Below are 27,069 nucleotides of genomic sequence, written 5' to 3' on the forward strand. Positions count from 1 at the left end.
TTATCTTCAGTGTTCTGCAGACATTTTAAAAACAGCCACTCACTACTTTGTTGTTTTGTGTAATAAAACAATGTGTGTGATAAACTTGGGATAATATAAGGAAGTCTCTCACATGCCTAATTTGGGAATTTTGCGGGATCTATGAGGTAATGACATGACACGCTGACATGCTTGCATAGATATTTGTACATGGTGATGTCCCATATCACCACCATTCACATTATCATCTAATTACATCAACAAAAGGCAAAATATTGATGTTTGGTGCAGCAATGTCTTTACTTAGTAAACACAACATTTCTTTGCTTAAAAGTGAGCCAAGAATGTTAAGCTCCACTATAAGTACTTAACATTTCTGTTTCATCCCAAATCCTGATCATGGTTTAAAATTAGAGCCCCCAGTAAGATATGATTTATAAAGATTATTGTCTTCATCAGAGTCACACAAGATCATTGGTGTGCATGCAAAGTTCCCATGTAACTTGAATGCAGCCATCTCTTACTCATGACATTGTATCAAGGGTAAATACGGTTTAGCTGCCAGCCTTTCTCTGAATAACTAATCATGCTCTATTCATTTCTTCTAATAGGTCTTTACTCCATTGTGCCAGCATTCTTTGTTCCTTGACTCCACATTATTTTGCAACCTCCACTTTGACTTTGAGATGACACTAACCGTAAACTTACAGGCTTGAGGCTTTGTTCACTCATATAATAGCAGTTTTAAGATTTTGTTTGCTCAAATACCCACTCCACCCCTCTCCCAGTATTAAGTGCAATGAATAATCTTGCTTTACAATTTGCAAAGTGCTCCGACCTCCCCTCACAGTTTAAGCTTTGTTTTCATAATTGCATCTTCAAGCCCGCACAATACGAACCCCCATGAACACACACACACACGTAAATGCACACGTGGCCCAATTTGTTTATGCATAGAGCAGTTTTCTAATTAATGTGTAGACCCTAAATGCTTATCATTGAGAAAACCTTTTCCTGCTCAACTCTCTCCCAGTCTGTGCCTTTTAAGATGCTGCACATGGGAGCCTCTCCTAAGCGAACTATACTGTGTGTGTGTGTGTATGTGTGTGTCGAGGGAGGTTTACAAATGTATAGAGGAACATCATGGCTTTCCTTTCTTTGTTACCATTACCAGGCTGCAACCACACAATAGTCTCTCTCTTACACACGCATGTGCACACAGACATACTGGGGAGGTAGCCTCTCTCATTGTAACACATTGATGAACTACACTGCTGTCAGGTACAAGAGCTACCTCTGTGGTTTAATTAACCGGGACGAAACAGAAGGGGGAGAGGACAGAAACAAAGGAGGGAAAGGATGGAGGCTTGATAAGGAGGAGAAATATTTTGTTTTAATTCTAGAAGTATTTCTCCCTTACACCACTGGAGTGTTGTTGATGTTGCTGTTTTTGTTGCTGCTTAGTTAATTTTCATGAACAGTAATCTCTTCTCTTCAGGAAGACAGAAAATAAAGCAATTCAGAATCAAATAATTCATGCCCAGCACAACTTGAATACACAGCCAACGTATGTGTCTGTGTTGGTCAGAGAGTGACACTGCTCCTCTCCTTCAGTCACTGTCGGTCTAAGACTGCCGACTAGTTGTCGCAGTCTGTTTAGGCTGATGGAGAGGTCGAAACTGCTAATGCGTTGTTGTGATACTGGACAAATGTTCAGCAGCAGCACACTCACACAGGCACATGAACACACAAACATAATTGATGCAAACATACACACACACACACACACACACACACACACACACACACACACTCACACACACAGACCCAAGCAGGCCACTGACTGTCTCTTGAGATTAATGTTGGTGTGATCCACTCAGCTGGGCCTGATCACATTAAGATGGATGGACCCCCTGGTGGTGCGTGTGTGTGCGTGTGTGTGTGTGCGAGCGCATGCAGGACCCCATCTGTCTGTGTTTTCTCCACAGCTAGGTCCTTTGACCTAGCTGCCATCTTTAGTGCCCTCAACTAGGATAAGCAATACCCTGAGAGGGAGAATAGATGAATAGATAGCTATATTTTCTTTTTTTCTGTCTTTTCCATGGTGACATAAAAAAATGCTCCTGGCATTTTGGTTGTATTTCAAAATGTTGATATGTCTAATGTCTATTGTAGGTGTTTCAGTGGGCACTTATGAAGGTCTTCACAGTCTAGTAAATGGAGTAAAAGGGAGTGTTCAAAAACCTATAGGTTTCTTAGACCCTAACCCCACTACCAGGATGACTTATTTTAATCATTTATCTTAATAAATATGTATCTTGATAACTTCTTGCATTGGTGCTTTGTCAGGTTTATGGTAGCTGATCTGCTCAGTAGCCAACAGTAGTGGATTGTGGTAGAACTTAGCATCCCCCTGGTTTGAATGTGTAGAAGTGTCTGAATGTGAACCGATAGTAGAGGAGCATGCAGTTTCAAGTAGCATTTACTCTGAGAAATACATTTTAAATTAAACTTTAACACCATTTTCATATGTGGACTTTATAACACTGTCTGTGAACTGAATGTCCTTGCACATAGTGAAGTAATTTTCTCTCAAATGCCTTTCTCAACTCCATCTGCAGTGTCTCACCGTATTCATCAGAACTGCTTCAAGACTAAAGTCAGTGGGTAGTGGAAACTGACGATACACTGAGTCTCTCCACTACTTAGTTACCCTAGCAAGATCCATCAACGTTACAGACATCGTACTATGACTATTAATTGGAACAAAATGGTTACAATTTAGCAATATGCTCTTCTAGAATGATATGGAATCTACATGACAACAGTTTTATCTTCGGTCCAGCAGGAGTTCTGTGTTGTTGGCCTGTTTGTGTCGAGCTTCTGGGAAATCCCTGTTATTTCCCCATGAGTCTGTCACGGACAGATACAGGGTTTACGCTTGTTATATACAACAGTCTGATTTCATAGTCTCATACCAGCTGCCTTATATCACAGCATTTGATGGTTGTTAATCGTTATTAAGATGTTTTTTGTCATTGCGCTGGAGTGTGTAAATCCCACAGCAAACCAGTTTTAAAATAAAACACTTTTATTAAAGAGGAACTGAAGCTTTTGATCTTTATTCTGTGTCAAAAGCTTGCATTAGTAGTGCTGCGTTAATAGATGGTCATGCTGTTTTCTTTGAGTAGCTGGACTATGGTCCAGTATTAGTCACAGTGTGGTTAGTTTGGGGCTTTTAGTGAAAACACCACTTGTCATGCTATATTCTACTTGGGATGTTTTTTGTGCTTTACATCACTGTTAGTATACACTTGGCAAGTGTGGCTCCATTGGGAATTGAACTTTAAATGTGGCAGTGTTCCATTCATCTTCAACTGAGTTATACAGGAAACTGAACCCCCAAATCTTGAAGGTATAGGTGCCAAGCTCACTTTTGCACTACACAGGAACAGACATGGCAAATTGTAAAAAATGATCTCAGAAAGAGAAAGTAGCGTCTTATTTTTCCTTTACAATATTTTGATCCCCACAAACACACACACAATTAAGTGATTACAGTGTTAAACTCGTGCTCACCCAACAGCATATTCCTGCAACTAACAGGAGTTGTTGCCAGAAATTTAAGCCAACTGTGAAATAGTGAGTTAAAAGAAATGACTGTGGTAACAGTGTATATTTTTACCCAGTATGACAAATTGGAGGTCAGAAATGAAACCCTAATGGAGTACATACAAAAAGGGCTTTTAAAAGTGGCCTTCCTTCTTTTCAGTAGTGATTTACAGACAACTCTTGAAGGAAAGCCCCCTTCATTGTAAACAACGACTCCCCTAGAGTTGATACCATGCCATGCTTTTGGATCTGGTGTGAGGCAGTATTTCTCCTTTTTTTTCTCTGTGTATCTTGTTTCTTATTTTAATTTTTCTGCTTCATAGTCTCCTTCCCTTTCACGGTCAGTTGGAATTAAGCTTCTCTACTTTTTGTAAAACAAAACACTGTATTGAGTCTAATCTTTCCACTGCTTGCCTTGGTATGAGAGACAGCTGTCCACAGTTATTTTGGAGCTAGCTGGAGTCCTTCTAAACAGTTTAGGAGAGAAAGGACAGTTTTGACTCCCTGATTTCTTCTCCTGCTTCTGCTCTATTGGGAATGTGTGCATGAATAGATTGAATTAAAATATTAAAAAGTCTATTTATCTGTACACTCACCATGTTCTTCTCAATACCTCTATTTCCACAGTTCAGTTGTTTCCAATGAAAATGTTGTTAATGGCTGTATTGGTCAATTTTGAGATGTTGTGTTGTAGTGAATCACAATGTATAACTGTAGTTTTATAAAATACACAAAACAATCATTAAAACCAAATAAATAATTGTGTTGCTCAGTTTAATGTCAGCCAAGTGTAGCACAAGAAGCAAACATAAATTATGAATAAAACAGTTAGTTTTTTTTAATAGCATTTTCAAACTTGTGGGTATTGCACCAAATTTAGCCCATATTGCAAATGTTCACATTTTGGTGAAATATTAGCTTGTTTGAATACCTTAGCATGCAAGATAAAATGAAATACAAAAAATGTTCATATTTCTGTGGTCAATTTTATACCATTTTAAATTTCATCTGTGGCATCTGACCCTAAATGCAATGATGTTTGAAGAATGCTGCTCTTTTCCTAAAGCATCCACCCCTTTCTCTCATCATCTCTCTATTTGTCTGTTTCTGTCTGTCTAGGTGTCTGAATGCATGCACCTACTGTAAGACTAAGCATGCCAGAGGAGACTTGGCCAGCTATCCCATTGAGGAGCTAGTGGAGAGAGCCAGGCAGTCTTTCCAGGGTGAGTACATTATCTCTCTCACTCACTCACACTCACTCACACACACACACACACACACACACACACACACACACACACACACACACACACACACAATCACAACATGACTGAATTGTGGTGTTTATATGCTGTGGAACTGGAAGTGCTGCTATTGGATAATAGAAGGTGCTGATATTGGATAACTAGGTTCTTGGAGAATTTGATGCCAGATGAACAGCTGTTGTGCCCTGGCATCGGTTCCTTTTAAGAGTAGACTCCCAGAATCCCCAACTGCACAGCAGGCCCTGTCTCTATTAGAGCCGCAGGCTGGTCAGTCAAGGGCAAGTCTACACACTGATAACACAAATCTCACTTCTAGAGTATTTCATTTTTGAAAGTCATTTGTCTGGTGTTAAATCTAAATCTTTGTACCACATCTGTATAAGCAGTCGCTGAAACTAATACACAAATAAGCATATGCAATGGAAATCAGATCCATGTTAATTTTCTTTGCAACTCACTTAGATCATCTCCTCTCCTCTTCTCTCCACTGGATTACCTCCTAGCCTATTTCATGTCAATTGGGGTCTTCATGCCCAGAGTACTGTGCAACAAGCTAAGGTCAATTATCACATTCTATTAACATTTCATTGCTCATGCACATAATTTAAATGTTTTTCAGCCTGAAAAAATTTGACCAAGAGCGTTTTTAGAAGAGCTGTGTTTTCTACAAATCTACAGCTTGTTTATTCAGTGTCAGTATACAAACAGACCTCATCCCAGAGACCTGAGAAAATATATAAAACCCCCTTATTTCACCTTGACAGATGAGTTAGATTCATTCTTAATTTGCCCACACACTAATGTGCTTATTCTTAGAATGACCAAAATGTTAACCAGTTCTATCCATAGACTGTACATAAAGATGGACGACACAAACATAATATTAGCTAATATCCAAAAAAGCCAAAATATCCCAGATATGGGAGCTGCCATCTTGCACTGGTGATGTCATTTGGAGCCAGAGTCTGCGCAGTAGTGATCGGGGTTGGGGCTGCGGTATCGAGTTCCCGCCCATACACCCGGCCAACTCAATTGTAAGCCGGCCTCAGCTGTCAATCATGACGTGAAACCCCCTTTTTACAGCATAAAATAACTAGTTAAAACCAAACTTATCTGAAAAATTCTGGGCTGCACCCCTCTGTGTATAGCCATCACTTGTTGAGCTGTGATGCAACCCAGTGCTTTAGAAACCTCCTACTTAAAAAAACTAAGCAAAAAACTCAGCTGATGAACAGCAGCCTTTTTATTAGCAGATACTGCAGTAGCAAATTCACATTATTGTTTTTTAGGTTTGTTTTTCTGAACATTTAAAGGCAGTGCTTTGAGGTAGTTGGCACTCAGGATTCAGTTGTCCAGAGATTAATACTGGCACAAGAACACACCATTGACATGGTTACAAATTCTTAAAAACCTTTTAAAAGTGGCAATTTGTATGACTTGTGGTCACCATTTTGTTACTGTTTTTGTCGTGGCTTTTGTGTCCAAAAAGCACAAGGCGTTGTGTGGTCGTGTTAATACTGGTACCAATAAGAAAGCGAAATATTAATCTTTAAGTCTAGTGTTGGGGCTTGTTGTTCCTTTGTGGCAGGATCACAGCAACGATGTGAAGAATTAGCACAAAGCCACTTGGTACCAGGTATTCTACCCTTTATGGATATTTACACATATTTGATCAGATAACACAGAGCGTTGCTCTATGTTGTTTGACTGTGTTATAGCAATAGCAAAGTTCAACTTTTTAGCTAGGGCTGTCTGCTAGCAGCACCTGCGCTGCCAACGCAGTGGTCTTATTTACACGAATAAGGAGCCTGGAATTGTTGAAGCAGTGCTATTGTCGGCGTCAACACAGCCTCAGTTTATCTGGGTAATGAAAAACAAGAGTATACCCTTGACAAGGACATGGCTTTCTAAATCCAATCCAGAACTCTTTAAAACAGCTGCATGCATGCCACTGCAGTGCCCGGGGGTGGGCAGTCAAGGGCAAACTCACCAGCTGCTTGAACGTGTGTGTGTGTGTGTTTGTTTGTGCACATGTCAGATGTGGGTGACAGTGCAGGGTGAAGATACACCTGCCCGTTACACTTGTTTGAGAGATGTTAGAAGTATGCAGGGCATATTGATATTTGGGGAAGACTGTGTTGTGTGACTCACAGTACCCGCATTACTGTTTTTGTAATGTAAACATTTGCACTGGGTACTGCCTTTTATTAAAATGGTCACAAATACTCATTGTAGTAAAACTCACTTCACTCACAACCTCTGACAACCACAGACAATATTCATTAAATGAATGAATAAATAAATGAATCAGTTAAACCACAAGTTACAAAATAAACATCTACTCAAGCAAATTGCATTGTTCATGCCAAAATGCAGGAAACATGAGACAAGACAGTTAGTTGTTGTTTTCAAAACATAGAAAGAGGAAGCTGGAGGTTACTACCTGTCATGATTTACAGACAGATGGGTAATGAGAGAGGTGAGGTTTCACTGTTCTCGATGGTGGATACAGTCAAAATCAAGTGTTTAAGTTAGCAAACCTCTAAAATATTTTGTTCTTGCTGATCAGTTTTAGCCCTTCATAAGTCCATTCATGTACACAAACACTCTTTTCCTTCCTTATTTTCTTATTTCTTACTCATTGTAACTCTACCATCTCACATAAACACACTCTCACACACATGTACATGCACGCACACACACACACACACACACACACACACACACACAGTGTCCAATGAAAACACAGTAAGAGACATAGTTTGCCAACCTAGTTTCGTGATTCTTGTTGACCATGTTGTAATTGTTTCTCACACACACACACACACACACACACACACACACACACACACACAAAGAGCAATCGACACACTCACTGGTAAGTATGATAAGCAGATTTCATTTCGGGAATAATTGGGTGTCCAGAACCTTTGGCCATCTAATGTATATTTTGTCTCTTGTCACATATAATATATTTCTCTTTTGTTTAACAAATAGAATCATCGACCACATTTATGAACCAAAGGCATGCTGTTTACTCCATCAAATATTTTTGTTAGGTTTGGAATTACATTATGGCACTGCAGCAGTGCCCCTTTCTCTCTCTCACTCTCACTCTATTAGCCGCCTTTTTCTTATCTCACACAAATTGAGCCTCACAAATAGGCCCTGCAATTTGATTTGCTATTTGATGTCTTTTGAATAAAAAAGGCTGCAAGTATGAATGCTAATTTTGATTGGCCAGTCAGCCAGCATTGGGGGTATTTGATTGGTTTATCTCAGGGAACTTTGAAAGGATTTATGGGATTTATTCAAATGCGATTTGAGGTAAATAGCTCTCTTTCCATCTGGAAAAAAAGAGAGAGTGAGTGAGTGCACAGCTTTTAAAATAATCTGAATTATTCAAATTTATGAATGTATAATTTTTAACATCAGAGAAGTTCGTTAATGTATGCAGGTAATGGAGGCTGTGGATGTCATAGGAAATGACAAGCTTGTGGTTGTGTGTGAGTGTATGGGTGGGGAGTGTGTGGGGCTTCATATGCGTAGTTTTGTGTGTGTCCGAGACATGCTGGGAAACTGATTGAGTGTAGGTTGTTCCGTGTGTAGGTACAGAAGTGTGTGTCTTTCGGTGTGTGTAAAACAGCCTGAAGTAGAGAAATATTTAACCATATTTCCTCTGGGTGAGCAATTCTGGAAATGGAAGTATTCTCCATGAGGTGAGTATAGTAGATAGAAGGTGAACAACCTCCATCCACCAGCAGTCAGTCAGCAAACCAAGGACTGTTCTCATTCTCCTTGTGTCCTCCAAACTTCACCCTTCTTTTTTCCTTACCCCTCCTGTCATCTCACTTCTTCCTTTAGCTCCTCTGTCTCTACACCTGTATGTCTGTCTCTCATGGCCCTTTACAGTCCTCACTCCATCGCCGTTCCCCTCTATCCTCCTTTTGTCTGTCTCTCCCATTCTTGGAGATCAGTAATAGTGGCAATCACTGGACTTATATTTATATTAAACTGTATGTCATAATATGGCAATCAGTCTATAAAACACAGAAATTGCATTATTAGCTACTTTCATCTCCAAATTATACAAGACTTCTTAAAAGCTTCACAAGCAAAATATATGGGCAAGATTCCTATTTCTCTTACATGAAAATTATATACAACTTATTATTACAACTGTTCTGACCAATATGGGTTTTGTGTTTGATTTGCAATTTTTGTTGACGGTTTCATTGAAGGTCTTTTTTTTTTACATTGTGTTTTTAAAACCCCCAAATCAGATGATGTGTGACCAGGCCTATAATTAAGCGTGGGTGTGTGTGTGTGTGTCTGGGGACTTGCTATGACAAATATTCAATTCCAATGTAAATATGAATCCAACTGTACATGCCTCATGGGACGTTTCTGCTGTCCATCACGGAGCAGCCATAATATTGCAGTACCAGGCTTAACTATATTAATAATATTCTTTTTTCCCTATCACATCTGTGTTATATAAAACATAATTGGCGCTTTCCGTATTGCCCATTTATACTAAAATAGATCATTTTATTTATTATATTTGTTTATTTGTAAATTGGCTGGTTCCTCTTCTCCCATTCAAAAATGCCTTAGAAGCATCTTTAACCTGCAGATACCCTTTCCTGTAGACATGGGGCCAGCCAGGCAGAGTGAGTTGCCAGGGCTGTGTACAAGAGAGAACTCTATTTTTGTTGTGGTCTTCAAACACCCACTGTGGCTGTCGTCTTGTCATTTTAAACTGTCAGTAGGGTGTTTTTTGAAATAGCTTCGTCTAAAATAGGACGTGACACTTCATAGATACAGAGACACTGCTATCACTCCCACATGACACACTACATTAGTGTGTGACATGTGTCTTAGCAATAATGACACAGCTTGAATTTTGGGCTCTAGCAAGTATTGGCATAATGACAACACACAACTGAAACCTTGTATCACCACTATTGCTTTTTCTTTAGACCTGACAGCTAGTGCCTTTTCTCCCTTATGAAAAAATGTTTGAAGCACTACATTCTAAGCAAAACCACTGAAAATGCAATGTAATGCCTGGATGTCAAAATGGAACTTGAACTACTTTTTTGCACATGAAACTGACAATATAATCAAATTTTTAGTTATCTTGTTTACTTTTACATCATCAGTCCTTTTTATGATAACATCATACATTGAAGGCAAACTAATATTCACTAATATTCACATATATCATCTGCTTTTTCTCTCATTTCCACATGACTGATGGCATCAGTGTTGAGCACAGATATTAGCAGAAATGACACTGCTTGGATTCCTGGCGCCAGCTGGATGACAGATAGACAGACAGATATGTGGGCTAGCTTGTTGGCTAGCTCCAACATCTGTGACAGGTGTCAGCTCCTGTTTACCTCTGTTGCTGCAGCTATGTGACACATGGACAGACGAGGCTGCCAAAGTTTGCCAGGATTTATCCTCTATGGGTCAGTGGTTCCTCAAGGTTGGCTGTTCACATTAAAGTTTAGTAGCTACATTTGAATTACACCTTAGATTAGATTACAAGAAAGGTAAAAAAAAAAAACAAAAAAAAAAACAAACAAACAAAAAAAAAAACCCTCATCACAGCAGCAGAGAAAAGACTGTGGATTATCTAGAGTAGGGCAATACAGGAAACATAAAGATTAGTGTCATTTCACAGGGTCAAGGGGTGTGCATGTTCAGTAGCTGTTAACATTGTCAGGTATTTTTTCTGTAGACGGGAGAACACATACAGTATAGGTACGGGTCTGTATGCATGTGACAATGTGAATTGTACACTTGGCATTCATTCAAGTAAAAGCATTGAAGGTAAGAAAATTAAAAGAAAGCTCACCTCTAATTTGTCTCGTATTTACTGAAAGATGAGCAAGAGTGGAAATAGACACAGAGGCAGACGAGCAGAGAGACTGAAATATTGATAGGAGCACATTGATGGTGGTGACTCAACTATGATCAAAGTGCTGTCTATTGGAAAGACCATGTGGAAAACTGCTGAGCATGCAAGCTTTCCTGTGTATGTGGAAACAGTCAAATTTATTATCCTCTGGGAAAGCTCTCATGGAGATGCTAAAAATTGATCTTCTGAATCTCCTCCAGGCCGATAAGTTGCTGATATTTTTCACACAGACAGAAGTTTCTCCATGTGTGCTCTTCTGCACTGAGAAATGGTTTAGACTCCAGCAACAGTTTTTCATAATCTGACTGTTGTGTAGCCAATAAACTGAAAACAGACTTCAGTCACACATACACACATGCACCAGAGTTCAAACATATGTCACCACTACCGAAGCATCAAGAAGTGATAACAAGTCTTACATTTCTTGACTCTTGTTTAAGAATCGGTGTAGTTTTATGTGTTGGATTCATTCTCTGTGGGTGAAGCAGAACACTAAAATTGTTAAGGACTTTCTTTCCACTTCCAACCCAAACATGAAATGAGGTGGCAGAAAGCCTCCAATGCGAGTCATATATTTTGTTAAACATCCAAATGAATGGTCTGTATAGAAGAAAGGTTTGAGCTGGCAGCATGATTATGTGAAACAAGTATCAAAAAGAATCAGGAAAGCTTTGTTGTACTTTTGTGGTTATGGTGTATACTTCTTTATGAACACAATAAGAAGATATCTCTGACTTTTATGATGAAAAATCAGAATTTACTCACAAGTTAGTGTATAAAATAAATGATATAATCCCAGTGAAAATTGGTAGTCTTTGTGTTGCTTCAGTAGTCAGCCTCAATAATTCAATTCAGTTGAGCTTTTACATAGTAGACATTTTGACTTGTGTAATTAATAACGCTAATTATTGCTGCATTCAATTCCAGTTTCAGGGCCATGCTGGCTCAGTGGCATAGCTTACTGAGGCACCAAAATGGAACTGAATAATTGTTAATGTTATTAGTTCCACCTGTGCTTGCTATGAAACGTGGTAGTAGTAGATATGAAAATATCTGCCTCGAAAAAGGTGTATTTAATTGTAAATAATTTATTTTATCAGGATAGACACCGGAGAGCCAGTAAGCTCACAACTTGGTCTGATGATTTTTCCTCTGTGCGCTGGCTTGTTGCAACCATGTTATATTCATTAACAGATAGCATAACTGCCAGTATTTGTTTTACGGGTGACATACATTACCACAGCAGGTTAGTAGTGTAGGTGCTGCTGCCATGGCAAGTTGCTGGGGAGTGATTTGAAAACCATTCAAGGTAGCCACAATTGAGATAGAGTAGAGCTTGTCTCTCTCTCTCTCTCTCTCTCTCTCTCTCACTCTGCCTGTGCCCCTCCTTGTCTCTGTGTAAATATTTCATTGGTTGTGTCATTATTGTCACTAGTTTAAAACAGAGCAGACTCTTGGCTGTTTGGTAACTGCTACTCTGGCTTTAAACACACACTCATTCACACTATACACACAAATATACAGTACACACACACACACACACACACACACACACACACACACACACACACACACACAGTGTTTCCTCAGGCAGTCTCTTCAGGCAAGGTTTGGACAACCCATCTGCAGTCTCACCTCTACCACTACTCATTATGCATGGCCATGATGCTGATTGTGTTTGTGTGTGTGTATGTGTATGTGTGTGTGTATTCTTAGTTTGAGTTAGCTCACTGTTTGGATGAGAGACACTGAAACACAAAAGAAGAGAGAAGACAGTTATTTTCTATTTTTCTTCTTGTACCATATTAAATATCTTTTTTTTGTCTTTTGCTCTTAAAGTTCAACTAAATTGCAGCCGTCCTTCATTTGCTTCTCTGCCTCTGTCTTCTTGTTTGACCTCTTTTCATTCTCTCCACAGGCTGGACAAAAAGACAACAGAGGGTGGTGTGTGTGCTTACATGTGTGTTTGTGCGCGTGTACCGTCTTGTCCTGTGATTTAGTGCCAAGCTGGCAGCAGAGACTAGTGAATAGGGGGCCCCTTTCACACAAAGACAGCACGGGACACACACACACACACACACACACACACACAACTCAGTCAATGCCAGACTGCAGGCCACCAACTGCACACCTGGCATGCTGCTATTATGTCACCAGTGTGTGTGTGTGTGTGTGTGTGTGAGATTGTGTAAGTCCAGCAGACACCATCTGCTCTGTCCTCTGTGAACTTGTGTCCACACCTCTCCTCTCTCCATACTCCAGTTCACAATATCAAAATGTTTTAAAGCCTTTGACACCATATGTTATAGTACTACTGTATTTCCCATGTATTGCTCTCTATACCTCAGTTCTACTAATTGTTCTATATTCTGTTATAATGCTAAATGTACAATATAGCTGTAGCTGTGTACATAGATTTATTGATGTTTATTACTGTAAGAACTAACATCTGTACTCTTTACCCTAGTGCTGCTGCAGCAATGCACCATATTTCTCTCCTGTACTCTTTACTGGGCTGTCCCTATACTAAATATATAACTCTATACGCATTATTTACTACATTAACAGCTACGTCAACTATGTACTGAGTAATTACTCCAATAAATTGTACACTATATTTCTATGTGAAATATATAGTGGTGCTTCTAACAGCTGTACCTTAAATTATGTTTTTGTATGGTTTTTTTCTCACTGCAGGATAGATAGTTTTTTAAGTATTTTCAGCGCACTGAGCGTCTTAATTTCAGTTTTTCTCTCCGTTAAATATCTTTCTCCTTTTCTCACTTCTCTTTCCTTTCATGACATATTTTCTTCTTGTTGTGCCCCCTCTTCTCCATCTGTTTTTAAAGTTTTTTCTTTAGTCTTTTCTCTCACATAAAGGCTTTGTGTACAACTGTATTTTCCTGCTGTACAACCCTGTGTGGGGGAGGGGAAAGCAGTTCCACATACAGTCAATAGGTGGCAGTAGGACACTTAGATTCACACTCGGACCATGTGCTTGGCTCACTGGCCTTGTTATTGTCTGTATGGCTTAACACACACAGTCTCTCAGACACACACCGAAAGTAGGCTTGTGCCTGTTAAAATGTTTAACTGCTGTAAGTCCTCTGACTCACATTTGGCTTTTAGTTCTTCCACCCAAAACGCCACCGTGTGTGTGTGTGTGTGTGTGTGTGTGTGTGTGTGTGTGTGTTCCCTTTCCCAAGCTGTTAAGCACACTACTGCTCTGTTGTTTACATACCAACTTCCTCCTTGTTAGTCCCTGTGAGTCACAAAAATAAATGACACCCTCTACTTTGTTATTGTAGCCTTGTAAATATTTGTATTAATTGCCCACTCAAAGAAACAATTATTTTAGGGGTCCCCCTTTCAATTCCTTCTGTGACCTTTTTTGTGTGCCAACCCAGAAATGCTATTAGAAAAAAGAACAAACAAAATAAAAAATATACTTTTCAGATTAGTTTTGCATATTGTTACATCATATTCAGTGAAGAATGAGGGGCAGATGATGCATGACTCACGTCAGAATTAGAGTGTATATCTGCTAATTAAGTGGTATAAAGCAACCATTGTTTTCTGTGTATACCAAGTTTTTACCCCTTTTTTCCTGCCCTAATCATTCTTTTCCTCTCTACAATTTACTCCCATCTGTTTCTCTTTCTCCTTTTCCTGTTCCATCCTATCTTTCTGCACTGCTTCTTTGATTGCTTTTCACAGTTCAAAATTTGGTACCCCATATCTTTCTCTCAAAACAAGGATACTGACATAATACTGAGTCTTTGCACAAGGCCCTGTTTCCTCCAAGTTTCTTTCCTGAGCTAAAATAGTGTTTAATTTTTTCTGTTGAGTTTTATTTTCTTCACATTTTTTTTACATGTATAGTTTTTATATCCTCCAGGAACACAAAGAAGCCTTTGCTCTCTGCCCCGACTGGTTCATAATCACTCACTCTACTATTGACGATAACAACATGACTACAAGGTTGTTTTCATAAGCCCCAATGAGTCATGATACACACACACACACACACCAGTGTAAAGGCGGAAAAAAAGCTACAAGTGGCTCAAGTCCTCAAGTTTGTGTCTGCTTTGAAGTCTAGACTTGGAGTTTGGGAGGCTGGAGAAGGAGAGATTAATTGGGCTGTTTAATCTACACAGTCCCTTGTTTGAACCCTTTCAGCTTTTTGGCAGTGTCACAAAACAAAAGCCCTTTAGATACCTGCAGGGATTAAAGTTTCTGCCATGTGGCATGTTTGTGTCATGTGGATTTCCGCAGACTCCTTCAGATCAGTAAAAGGTAGATGATAGAAGTAGGGTATTCAGTGGCTTATAGTAGCACAGTATAATGACTTTCTGAGTGTGTTTATCATGGCAATAAACATATCCACAACTGAATGCACTTGTATCACCTCTGTACAGATCTCTCAAATTGTTGATTGGGTCAGAGATTCCCCTGTCAAATTGTGTGTAGACAAGATGGATAGATCTACTCTTAGTTCACATTATGCGTATTAAACAACGGACAGATATTTCAACATGTTTTTCAGTACCTATTGCCTTTATTGAGAAAACCTTCATTTCTACTTTTTATTTCCACTACCTAAGCATACATATACACAGCCTGTCTTTTGAATCACTGTGAACTGTCAGACAACATATTTAACACATTTATAATCACATGTACATTTGGTTCAAAGACAATACATTTAAATTTGATCCCTATAATAGTCTGGCATGCAAGCAAATGGTGAACTCATTCTCTCTGTTCTTCGTTTTCTTTCAGTTTTTCTTTCTGGCCTCCTATCTTTTACTACACAGCACTCTCATACACATATCACATGCACACCCACTTGACACATACATCGCAAGTAATTGGTTATTCTACCTGTAATTAACTTGAACCTCACATCAATGTTGTGATCAACACTACTCATTACCTGTAAATAAGAGAGGAATCAAAAGGGAGACTAATGAAAGCCTGATGAGTGAGACTGAAAAGTGCCAGAATGAGAAAGAAACAGCAGTTGTACATTGTTAAAATAATGTAATAATTTTTCCTTTGTTTTTCATGAGGATAGCCCCTTGAGAAGAGTTGAAGACAGACAGAGAGAAATGGAAAGTCAAACAGATATTGAGATTATTTGGTCCTGGTCAATCTAAAATATTATGCAACTGTCCCACTTTTGCTCTGGTGTTTGTCTGTTTTCCTGTCTGAATCCATTCCGTCACTTCACTCCCCATGATCGTTCTATCCTTGTGCCTTTTACTTTTTCGTTCCCCACTTTGCTTTCTCTCCCTCTGTCATTATGTCTTCCCCTTCTTTGATCTTCTCTCATTTTCAATCAATTTCATCTCCCTTGCATTCTCATCTTTCTATTTTGGTTCAAATCAATTTTCCTAGCCCCATCTCTTTCTGTGTACATCTTGATAACTTAATCACCTTTTTGTCTTATCAGTGAAAGACTAAAAAGGAGACTAACATTTTCTCACATAATAATAAAACTTTATTTATAGAGCACTTATCAAAACAAAGTACAAAGTGCTTCACAACAAGAGAAATAAAATACCACAATGAATGATGAAATATAAAGAAATAAAATACACAAAAGCAATAAAATAAACAGCCAGTTCAGGTAAAGTCCTGCAGAGAACTCAGCGTACTGGGCTTGACAGGGAGGTACAACTGTGTGTCATCCGCATGACAATGAAAAGAAATACCATGTCTGCGGATGACATCACCCAAGGGAAGCATGTATAAAGAGAACAGTATTGGTCCCAGAATTAAACCTTGAGGCACACCATACTTGATATGGGAAAAGGATGACATGAAGTTATTAATGCTGATGCAGAATTTCTTATTGGACAGATATGCCCACCCAGTGCCTCAGTCTATCTAAAAGAATGCCATGATCAATTGTGTCAAAGGCAGCACTTAAGTCTCACCGTTTCTTGCAATCTCAATCGTTCCTTGTGTAGGGCCTGTCCGTTACCAACAACTGTACCACCCGTTCAGCTGAATGAATAGGGAAACCCAGCAGCACAATGTTAGCCTTGCAATTATTTGCATCTACTTTTATTTATTCTTCATTTGTAAATTATTTTTAATGGTCCATAGTCTGACGAGGTTGTCTCATGATATGTACAAATTATTTATTAACCATGATTTTAGCTGTTTTAGTGCTGTTACAATGATGTGCGTGCCAGTCTCACTACTGAAGGCTCTAGGCACTAAGATACACAAACAAATATTTATATATTCATTCATTTATTACTTTTACCTAATTATTAGACTGGCCTGTGGGACTAGTCAAACAACACAAAGAGAATAGTTTTAAAAGCAAAGTGGGGTAGACTTCATTTGTCATGTTATTGTGGCAGAAGTTTAAATCATGCAGATTTCAGAAGCACTTAGGAACACAGTAATAGCCCTTTTCCATACACATGTGCTGGCTTAGCGCGGATTTGCATCTCTATTACAACAGGGCTGCCCACTTGAAGGTGTGTCTTGAGCGAGCGAGCCAGAGAGAGGGAGCAGCATTGGTCGAAAAAGCATTGGAGCAAATGAAGAGAGGGAGCGGCATTATTTTCTGATTGTTTCATTACGGTTATGTTCTAAAGCACAAATAAACACGACCGCTGCTGGATTTTGTGCGACACATTGCGTCCTGTCCTGCTTTGGCCTGACTCTCGAGAAGGTCCATCTCGGGTGCAGCTCAGCACGTTTCAACTGGTAATCGGCGCGGTGTGGTTTGACTCGGCGCAGCCACAAGAGCCAATGGAAAAACCCTCCAAGTGGAGTCCTCTCTTTGACACAGCTTGATTAAGGCCTGGCACTTAAATGCTGGCGTTACTGTTTACCTATGCCCTCTGATAGAAACATGCATTGCAATAAAGGACTAAAGAAATGATGCTGCAGCATCTAGTTTTCATAGTGTTAGTCACATTTCTCCTTATCATACAATAAAATTAACATTTAGACATGCAAATTCCTAGGGTGGGGAAAAAAATCGATTCATGTAACTATCTGGATTTTTATGTTCTACGATTCTGAATCGATTCACAGATTCCAACAATCTTTTGTTTGTTTTTTTTACATTGCCCTGCAAGGGCACAGTGCAGCACCTGGACAGTAAATAGCACGTACACACTATCTAGAGTTTATCTTCACAGAAGGCAAGTGTTTGGGTTCATATTTAATAACTTAATAATTAGCTTTTCAACACAAAGGTGAAGTATTTTGTGAATACTACCCATTACCCAGTGACTAACATTAGCAAAGCTGAGCACTGAACTTCAGCTAACAAATGAACTGGCGAACCAACACACTGCAACACTTTACAAAACTTCTAGCCAACTCTGATGGGCTGAAGAAAATAACTCCGTCCATAGTCTGTCTTCTCAATGACCTGCGTTCGTACAGCATTGTGGACAATGAGTGGTGATTCCCAGGTGATTGTGTTACAACAGAAATGGTGTTTTCCACTGCTAGAGACATAACACTAGTAACAGTAACAACACAGTAGAGCACTTCTTTTTACTTACTCGAGAACAAAAAGACCAACTTCTGTTTGGAAAAAGACATTCCAGAAAGTGGTGGTCAGTAAATTACTTTTATTTCATTATTGTCATACAGACAGATGACTGTAACATGTTTCTGAATTAGTGCTGTTGCCTTTTTTCAAATAAAAAAGCTGTGTACTCCTGTGTGTTGCCTTTTTCCTATTTGTCAGACTATGGCCTTCATCTAGTCCAGTTAGCTTAATGCCTGTCCTGTTCTGTATTGCCATTCAGTGGACTGAAGACATGAGCAACAGTTTGGCACACACTTAATTGGCGTAAGAACCTGAATATTGTGCTCCTTTTCTATTAATTGAATCAAGAATCAATTCTGCATCTAACCGTGACACCAAGAATCAGAATTGAATTGTGAGATTCCCATAGCTTCCCACCCCTGCAAATTCCTTTTTAATTACGTACCTGTCCTGTTCAATCCACCTTGTTCATTCTTGTCTTGGGAACCAATAGGAATGACAGAAATTATGAAAGAAACTGCCTGCATTTTGCAAAAATATCAGTGTGTATGTCTAGAAAAAGACACCCACGTCCCCTGGGTATAATTCACAGCACTATTCGGTGTTTGTGTGTTTGTGCGTACGTTCTTGTGTGTGTGTTTGTCCCCCTGTGGTATATATTTTGATACCATCACCAGACCAGGGGGTCTCTTCACACCCCCTGCAGGAACCAGTTCTCACATAGTGGACCACCCGTGGACACAGCCACAAGCCCCTGGTATTGGGTGACATGACAGGGCTACAGGGTGGACAGCTGATGCACACACTCACACAAACACACACACATATACATACATACATGCATACATACACAGACACACACTTGCTCTGGGAAATGTTTTGCAAATGCTGCAAACTACTGAATATGTCCTCTAATAAATGTTCCCTCAAACTCTTTTAACTCAAATGCGCTCTTTGCTTCAGGTTTTACTTGGCATTGCCCCTTGACAAAGAATCTTTGTTTTGTCCCACTGCAGTCTAAAAATAATATATAAAAATAATACTATTGGAAGCAACTTCATGCCTTTACTTTTCATTATGTATTGTGTGCCTCTAAGTAAGGTAGAAGATGGTAGAATGAGCAAAAGTCAATTCCAATAGGTGTATCCTGTTTTGTAAATCTTACATTCTACAGCAGTTTAGAAATTAAATTATTTATGCAGCTTCAAATTGTGTACTCGTTTTCAAACTGTGTACTAGTTTTAAAGTTTTGGTATTAGTTTGTTTCTGAAGACCTGTGATATTTGAATCTTACATCACAATCACAACACAATGCAATGTTCTATCCAGTCCATGCACAATATGCAAATCAAGTAAGTGGGTGGGGAGCTGGCATTGTCAACCAAACTAAGCAGGTGTAGGGTTACTACATGTGCTACTCAGCCTGGATTTACTTTTCTTTTGATGGAGAAGAGAAACATATTTTACCAGGCCTAAGGTGATGATGAAGGGCTCTTTATTTTCAGTTAAAAAGTAAAAATCTATAATTTTCACTTAACGTGAAAATTAAACAAAAGCATTTTCAGTGCAAACTTTATTACTGACTGTTTTGTTGTTTGCTGAACCACAGCACATACATATCTCTTTTGTTTTCTCTGTTTTTCTTTTTACTTTCTATATCTGTAAACATTCTGAGTACCTTGTTCACTGTAAACTGCAGTGAGCAGTGTCCGACTGCAGCAGGAAATAGAACATTTCTATGCATGCAAACATTGTTGAAGTTGTTGATTTCCACATCACATGAACACACCACAGCACAGGTTTCAGCTGAGCAGAAAGTGCAGCCCTGAACAGACTGCAACATTTTTCTCCCAAACAAATGGGATAAAACATACAAAAACACTGCTATGTTGCTTATAGAATATGCATGAGAGAAGAAGCGGAAACAATTATTAATTGTTCTCACTTTTGATATGAGGTGAGATGGAAAGTTCACAGCATGAGTGCATGGCTGAACAATCTGTAGGAAACATATGATGACAGCAGTTAAAGTTAAAGCAGTTTTTTGTATGATACTACATTGACATGATGGACAAGATTGACAGATAGGAGACTTCACAGATGGAGCAAAGCAGAGAAATACTCAAACTCAAAAATACAGATCCTAAAAAGAGAAAGTAAATGGCTTCAGTAGATGAGACAAAGATCAAAGTAAGAAGAAAAGAAGATAATTAAGGGAAGTGTAACAGAAAGAAGAGAAAAGAGTCAATTGAAGTTTAGTAAGATGGAAAACGATAAGGGGAGAAGGAGGAAAAAAGAGATTTGGAACTAAAATGAACACAAACATGAAAGAAGACATGAAAAAAGTGGGGGTCTGTTAAATGAATGACGCACACACAAACACACTTACTTTCTTCTGTTTACCTTAAGGTTTTGGTCAAATAGAATCGAGACAGACTTGTTAAAAAGAGAGGAAATGGTTTCCATCTACAAGGAAGAAAAGAGAATCGTATTGCGCGGCATGACATGTAAACATGCACACAAACATGTTTGGTACATGTCTTCAAGATGCAACTCTCTGTCTACGTCTTTCTGTCTGCCTCTTGCTGTAGTGTGGCATTTAGCTTCAGGCAGTCCTGCGCTGTGACAAAAAATTTTATTTCATTGAATATTAGGACAATAACAATTATTGATTTACTATCAATAACTATTATTTTTTTATTCATTTCTTCACCAAAGACAAGGCAGTTTGTGTGTTTCCTTAATTTTGCTTTGTGTTTGTATATTTAGCTAGCTTTTGTGTGTGTTTGTCACTGTGCTGACACTTTTCAGTGTAGCCGCAGTGAATGTCACTCCAGGTCTTCAGCTGAAGAAGCTGTTGAGTGTTTCTGCCTGACTGGACGGCCTGTCGCCACATCTGTCACTTCGCAGAAAACCCTATGCCTGATTCCCTTCGACCCCCATTGCATGTGTGTGTGTGTGTGTGTGTGTGTGTATGTGTGTGTGTTAGGGGCAGAACTCTGCATTCCTGTAAAGCCCCTTGCCTAGTAGCTAGAATTGTGCGTTAAGATGTGCGCGCGTGTGTGCGCGCGTGCGCATTACTTTGCTCTTCAGCTTTTAGTTCCTGCAGTGGTAGCCTTAACTGTCATGAGATATCCATCTGAAACACGCCTTCATGTGCATACCTGCACTCTCGCAGTCCAAAAAGTTTCTTAATTCCTCTGCAAGAGAGAGAGAAGGGGAGAGGATATTCTTGTCCATCACTCGCTAAAGCTGTTTGATAATGCCCTGAAGTGGCCATGAAGGATGTGTGAGAGGATGATGGTGTGTTCATGTTTAGGGATCTGAGAGAGACAAACATTCCATTTAATTGTGACTTGTGTGTGTGTTTGCAGCTGACATAAATCAACTAGTGTCAAGGTCTCAGCACTTTCTCTCTTGCAGTTCACTGCTTTTTTCACTCCTTTTCCACCTCTCCACCTCTTCCACCTTTCTGCCTCTCTCTGTCCTTCTGATAAGAAACAGTTCTGTATATCTGGGTCTCTGCTATCTCTCTGTAGAGTTCCCATGTAGCATAATGTGACTGAACAGGGTCCACACATTAATGTACATGTAATGTGCACGAGTGTGGAGGATATACTGTAACTCATCAATAATTGAGTGAAAATGAGAACGTTCGGACTTGTGAAAAAGAGTGGTACGGGGTTAGTGACATTAGCAAAACTGGCTGTGTGCTAATATCACACTCTTTTTGCAGCACCTATTTTCCAATACTAAAAGACTAGTGTAATAACCTGATTATTTAGTATATAAGGGTATTTTGTTTTATTATTTACGAGAATGTATACCATTTCATTATTATAATTGCATTGAGGCATTGTAATTTCATTTGTGATGAATAATTTCATTGTTTATTATACAGTTAAAATATGCATTTGTATAGTGTTAAAAGTGTATAAATAGAATAAGAATTCATAGTTTATTCAATAGGAAAGAAACCCAGTAATGTTTGTTTTGTTATTATTTGATTTACTGGAGTGTACGTAATGACGCAACAATAGAGCGTTATAAAGAGAAAAGAGAAAAAAACACCACCGGAGAAGCGGGAAGGATGGAGCAGCAGTGACCGTGGCCGCACATTACAGGAGCTCACACAACCTAGGAAAAAGTGTTTAAAAAGCCGCGCTTCAGCACACTTGGAAAACTTCCTCTTGTTTCGGAGGACTCGCCGACGACTCGTGCAGCCTGGAGCGAGTTTAAATAGTTTTCTAAAGAATGAGCTGGAAGAGCTAAGCTAAAGTTGCTAGCACCGTGACTTTGCTAATTCACCTCGGAACCAGTCGGGAGAGAGAGACGGCGTGATCACCGGACGATCCCGCACTCGCCTGCGTTGAGGACGACAGCCAGGAGAGCGGATTCCGTGTGCCCATCTCATCGATGTACTTCCTTCGTTTTTTTGGCCGTAATGGTGAACTGCAGACTGGTAGGATTATTCAACACTATTACAAAGGGATTTGAGCTCCAACGCGCGCGCCAACAAAACGCAAGCTTGCTGACTCAAAATCGAGTGCACTCGTGGTGGGAATGACTGGTAAATAATTTATGTCGGGGGAATTTCTTATAGTGACTATATTTGATTTAAGACTGAACCTTTTCAATATAAAAGCATAAAACGTATCCACTGTGTGAGTCTCGCATTTGTACACTGTAAAATCAACACTGTAAAAGGAAAATAACCACAAGGTAATTACATTTAGAGCTACCTGTTTTTAACTAATTATAAATTATTATACCTGAGAATCCTCTCATTTAATTTGAAGCTAGAATCATACTTTTACCCTAGACAAAAGGTTTTATACATCGGGATGTCTCTTTTGCCAGTGTTAAATTTGGAAGTTAAAGGAGTCTATATACTGTAGTTATTCCTTGTTAATAACGAGCTGGTTGGCAAAAGGGTTACACTAAAGACTAAATGAAGATAAGAAAGTCTTTTTAAAAAACATGACATGAAATGTACAATATTTAAAAAAATCTTTCTAATGTATTGTCACCTTTTAATAAAAATGCAGTAGTTAAATCTTTACAAACGAAACACGCAGGGCCCAAACACATTAGTCCTAGTCCTTAAAGCCTTTTCTGTTTTATAAGTAAAACACAATGTTTAAAATGCTTCATGTGACATTTGTTGATTCTGCTCTTTCTTCATTTACTCACATACTATCCTCTCAAGCTCCTGGAAGCAGAAGGATTTTCTGTTTGGGCCTCAAAACCTTGCGACTGATGACAATCAGATCTTTACTAGTGATCAGTGATCTTGTTTGAAAGATCAAATGTTGAACACATGTAGAGTCCCCAGTGTCATAGTGTGTTGCTATGTGGAGTGTAAGAGTTGAAAAGAGGAAGGTAGTGAGAGGGAGGATGGGCAGATTGGGATCAGTTTCCCTGCATATGGCCTATCTGTTCCACAGCTTGTTATCTCAGTAAACAAACCACAGTCATTAGTCTAAAGCTTTACTACAGAAAATATCCCATATGTTTACATATAAATACTAATATTTACACAATAAGATAATGTTTACAGATCCACTGACTAAATTAACACACACACACTGAGTTATTACATTTGCAAATTTCCAAATACAGTTATGAACACACACACACAATATATTAAAGAGTCACTAACTTAATTAACACACACAGACACACGCAGGGTGCATTTAAAGTTCGTCTGGGCTTGCTACAGTAACTAATTCCATAGACAAACACACACACACACCCTGGCTAAGTGAATTAACACAAACATGATGCCTGCTGGTGGGTCATGAATATATTTGCATAAATACTGACCAGACGTATTATTATTTATCAAATTAGTGCCTGCACACACGCACAAACAGCACGTAAAGAAATTAGGTCAACAGCCTTGAATTAGAAAGAGTTAAACCTTATTATGTCTGATTAATGACACAGCTGTAGTACAGTGTGTGTGTGGGGGGGTCCACTGCCTTGACTTCTTTGACAGCTGATATGAACTATTACCACCTCAATGACTTTTTAATAGGAACTCATTTCCATATGTAATCTCAATGTTGAGACACGTGTGTGTGTGTGTGTGTGTGTCTAAGGCCCTTAATGCCTTGCAGTTCTTGGGGTCTCTGAAGCATACAGAAATGGGATCTGCCCCCTATAGCTTCCTTTGACTCTCTTCCCCCTCTCCCCTCTCACACTCTCTCTGTCTCAGCCTTCCTGTCCTCTAATCCACACACCCCATCAGCCATTCATCCTCCCCTTGGCTTCAACTCATGTGCTTTTAATGACGTACAGTACAAGTTCATTATCCTGATAGACAGACATTCAAATCTTCAAATCTCAAGACAGTATGGATAATCCCTTTTTGATAGTTAACCCCTGCTTCATACAATTATATAATTCCCAGTAACAAAATGAAAGATATTCTTTTTTTTCAAACATTTCAATTAGCGCTGAAAACATTTGATCGATCGGTAGATCAATTCATCTTTTGAGTCATTTATTAAGATGCCAAACATTTGCAGGTGACAGCCTTTTAAATGTGATGATTTGCTAGATATTCTCTTTCAACTCTCTTTGGATCGCATTAACATACAATTTATTACAGATGAATTTGACCTATTTTGACAACTGCATCTTTTACTTCACTCTCCTGTTTAATTGCATTCATTGCTTGTTAAGTGACACTAATGAGGGCATTTTTTAATGAGAGCAGATAAGAATGCCTGTTGATTACTAACAAAATCACTAATAACATTAGTCTCACTCCTAAAAAGGGTTCTTGCACAATCTCTCCTATGTATTATCTCCTGTTTATTATTCATTATCTATCCTATCAGTTTTTTGGGATGTTGTTTTGTAATAGCTATGCACAGGTAAATAAGGACAACTCAACTACCTGAGACTGATTGACTCACACTATTGTAATAGTCCTACACAGTCAACTCCTGCTCATATATTCAAATCTTAATAACCTAGAGGTGGTGAACCAGCATATATATCCAAGCATATTTCTGCTATTTATCCACCCATCCAATTTATACACCTGCTTGTCCTGTTCACGGTGGCAGGGGCTGGAGCCTATCCCAGCATGTACTGGGTGAGAGACAGGCAGCGATGTAGACAGGCTGCCAGTCTATCACAGGGCTAACACGTTTAGGACATATAGAGCTTATGAAGAAACGAATGCTAACTGTGAAGCGACACTGCTAACCACTGGGCCATATTGCCTGTGTCGCTCTTAGCAAACCATGATAATGGTTGTGCAACTTTTGCATTTGCCTCTGTTACAGATATGTGGTAACATGCTAAGAAGTGGTATGCTTAGAATCCTGACAGGGAAACCAAAAGTCTGTGTGGATCTGTCATTGTCATTATCTGTATCTGTGACATTTTTGTTAATTAACCAGTCATTCTGTATTTGCAGCTTTCTCTGTTAACCTCTTACGCTTTTTATGTTTTTGTTTTTATTTATTTATCTGCTTCTACCTTCATTCAATAGAGCTGGAATATACTATATATTTGCATATCTTCCTGTAGTTATGGATGTAACTATTTGCGAAATGTCCCAAGTACAAGTGGAATCTGTGACTATTCTTCAGCCACATAGGCAGTATTTTCTAACATTTGTTTCCCATGAACAGGAATTATTAAATGAAAATGGATGTTTTTCAAACACATTTGAATTATCCTCATTTAATCTAGGCTATATTACATAAAGTTGTTCAGAAAGCACCTTTAGAGCATTAGTAATTTATCATAAGCTTGTGGCTTTCTCTTTCCATTAGTTCACTGTAACTCCTGAGTTCACAGAAAGTACCAGTTGCTTGCAGCACTATGGACAGTTAAAGGGCTCTTTTTGGTCCCTACAGATTCCCTTTTCTCTTCTATGCAGCAGTCCATCTGCTTTGGAAGCTTCACAAGATGCTTCCTCTTTGACAACACACACAAACACAGAGAAACGATGAAAGAGGGGATGTAACTTCTCTCCCAATTATTCCTTATACATTCATATACACCCTCCCACAAGCGCACACATATACATACAGCACACACACGGTGCTTGGAGGCCCTCTGCCAATTACTTTTGATATATCCATACAATATGTCTGACTCATATGTTCTACTGCATGTTATCTACCACATACATTGCATTTGCACGTATAGACATACACACACATACAAGCTTTGATGTATCCAGACATTCTATCTCATGCACAGGCGTGCACAGAAAGTCATGCCTGTAGTTCAGAAACTATGTGAAACTAGGTTAAAGCTGACAGTTGTTGTTTAAAGGATTGTGTAGGCTGTCTATTAAAGCCATGCATATGCATGTATATCCACATGTGTGCATACACACAGACACATGCATGAGCAATGTGTACACATCGATGTGCATGCACACATGCATGTATGTAGTGTAAACATGCCTGAAAGAGAATATTTGCATGTACAAGTATATGTTGGGTTAATCCGTGATGATGATGCTACCTGCCAAAACACCCACGCACCACATCAACAGTTGTTGCTCTAAATTAAGCTGCTTAATTACTACAATTAAACTCCATGTGTGGTGTTTGTGCATGAGTTATAGTGTGTAAATGTGTGAGAATTTGTGTGGTGGGGATTGAAGCAGGACTTGTGTCTGTGTGTATATATGTAGCTGTTTATGTCTGAAAATTATTTCCTGCATGCCCGTGAATCAAATATTAGCAAAGATCAAGAATTTCAGTGAGAGCTGTTGA

General features: G+C 39.0%; 1 protein-coding gene across 4 annotated transcripts in view; it reads left to right on the forward strand.

The window, feature by feature from the left end:
* The window catches only part of cdkal1 (CDK5 regulatory subunit associated protein 1-like 1), a 256,133-nt gene that overhangs the window by 103,287 nt on the left and 125,777 nt on the right, over positions 1-27,069 (forward strand). For all 4 annotated transcript variants that reach the window (XM_044208561.1, XM_044208562.1, XM_044208560.1 and 1 more), the window contains exon 8: positions 4,711-4,814. In XM_044208561.1, coding sequence (XP_044064496.1) covers positions 4,711-4,814 — 104 coding nt within the window. The remainder of the gene's footprint in view (positions 1-4,710; positions 4,815-27,069) is intronic.

Source organism: Siniperca chuatsi, linkage group LG9, assembly GCF_020085105.1.
Source record: "Siniperca chuatsi isolate FFG_IHB_CAS linkage group LG9, ASM2008510v1, whole genome shotgun sequence".
Taxonomy (NCBI): domain Eukaryota; kingdom Metazoa; phylum Chordata; class Actinopteri; order Centrarchiformes; family Sinipercidae; genus Siniperca; species Siniperca chuatsi.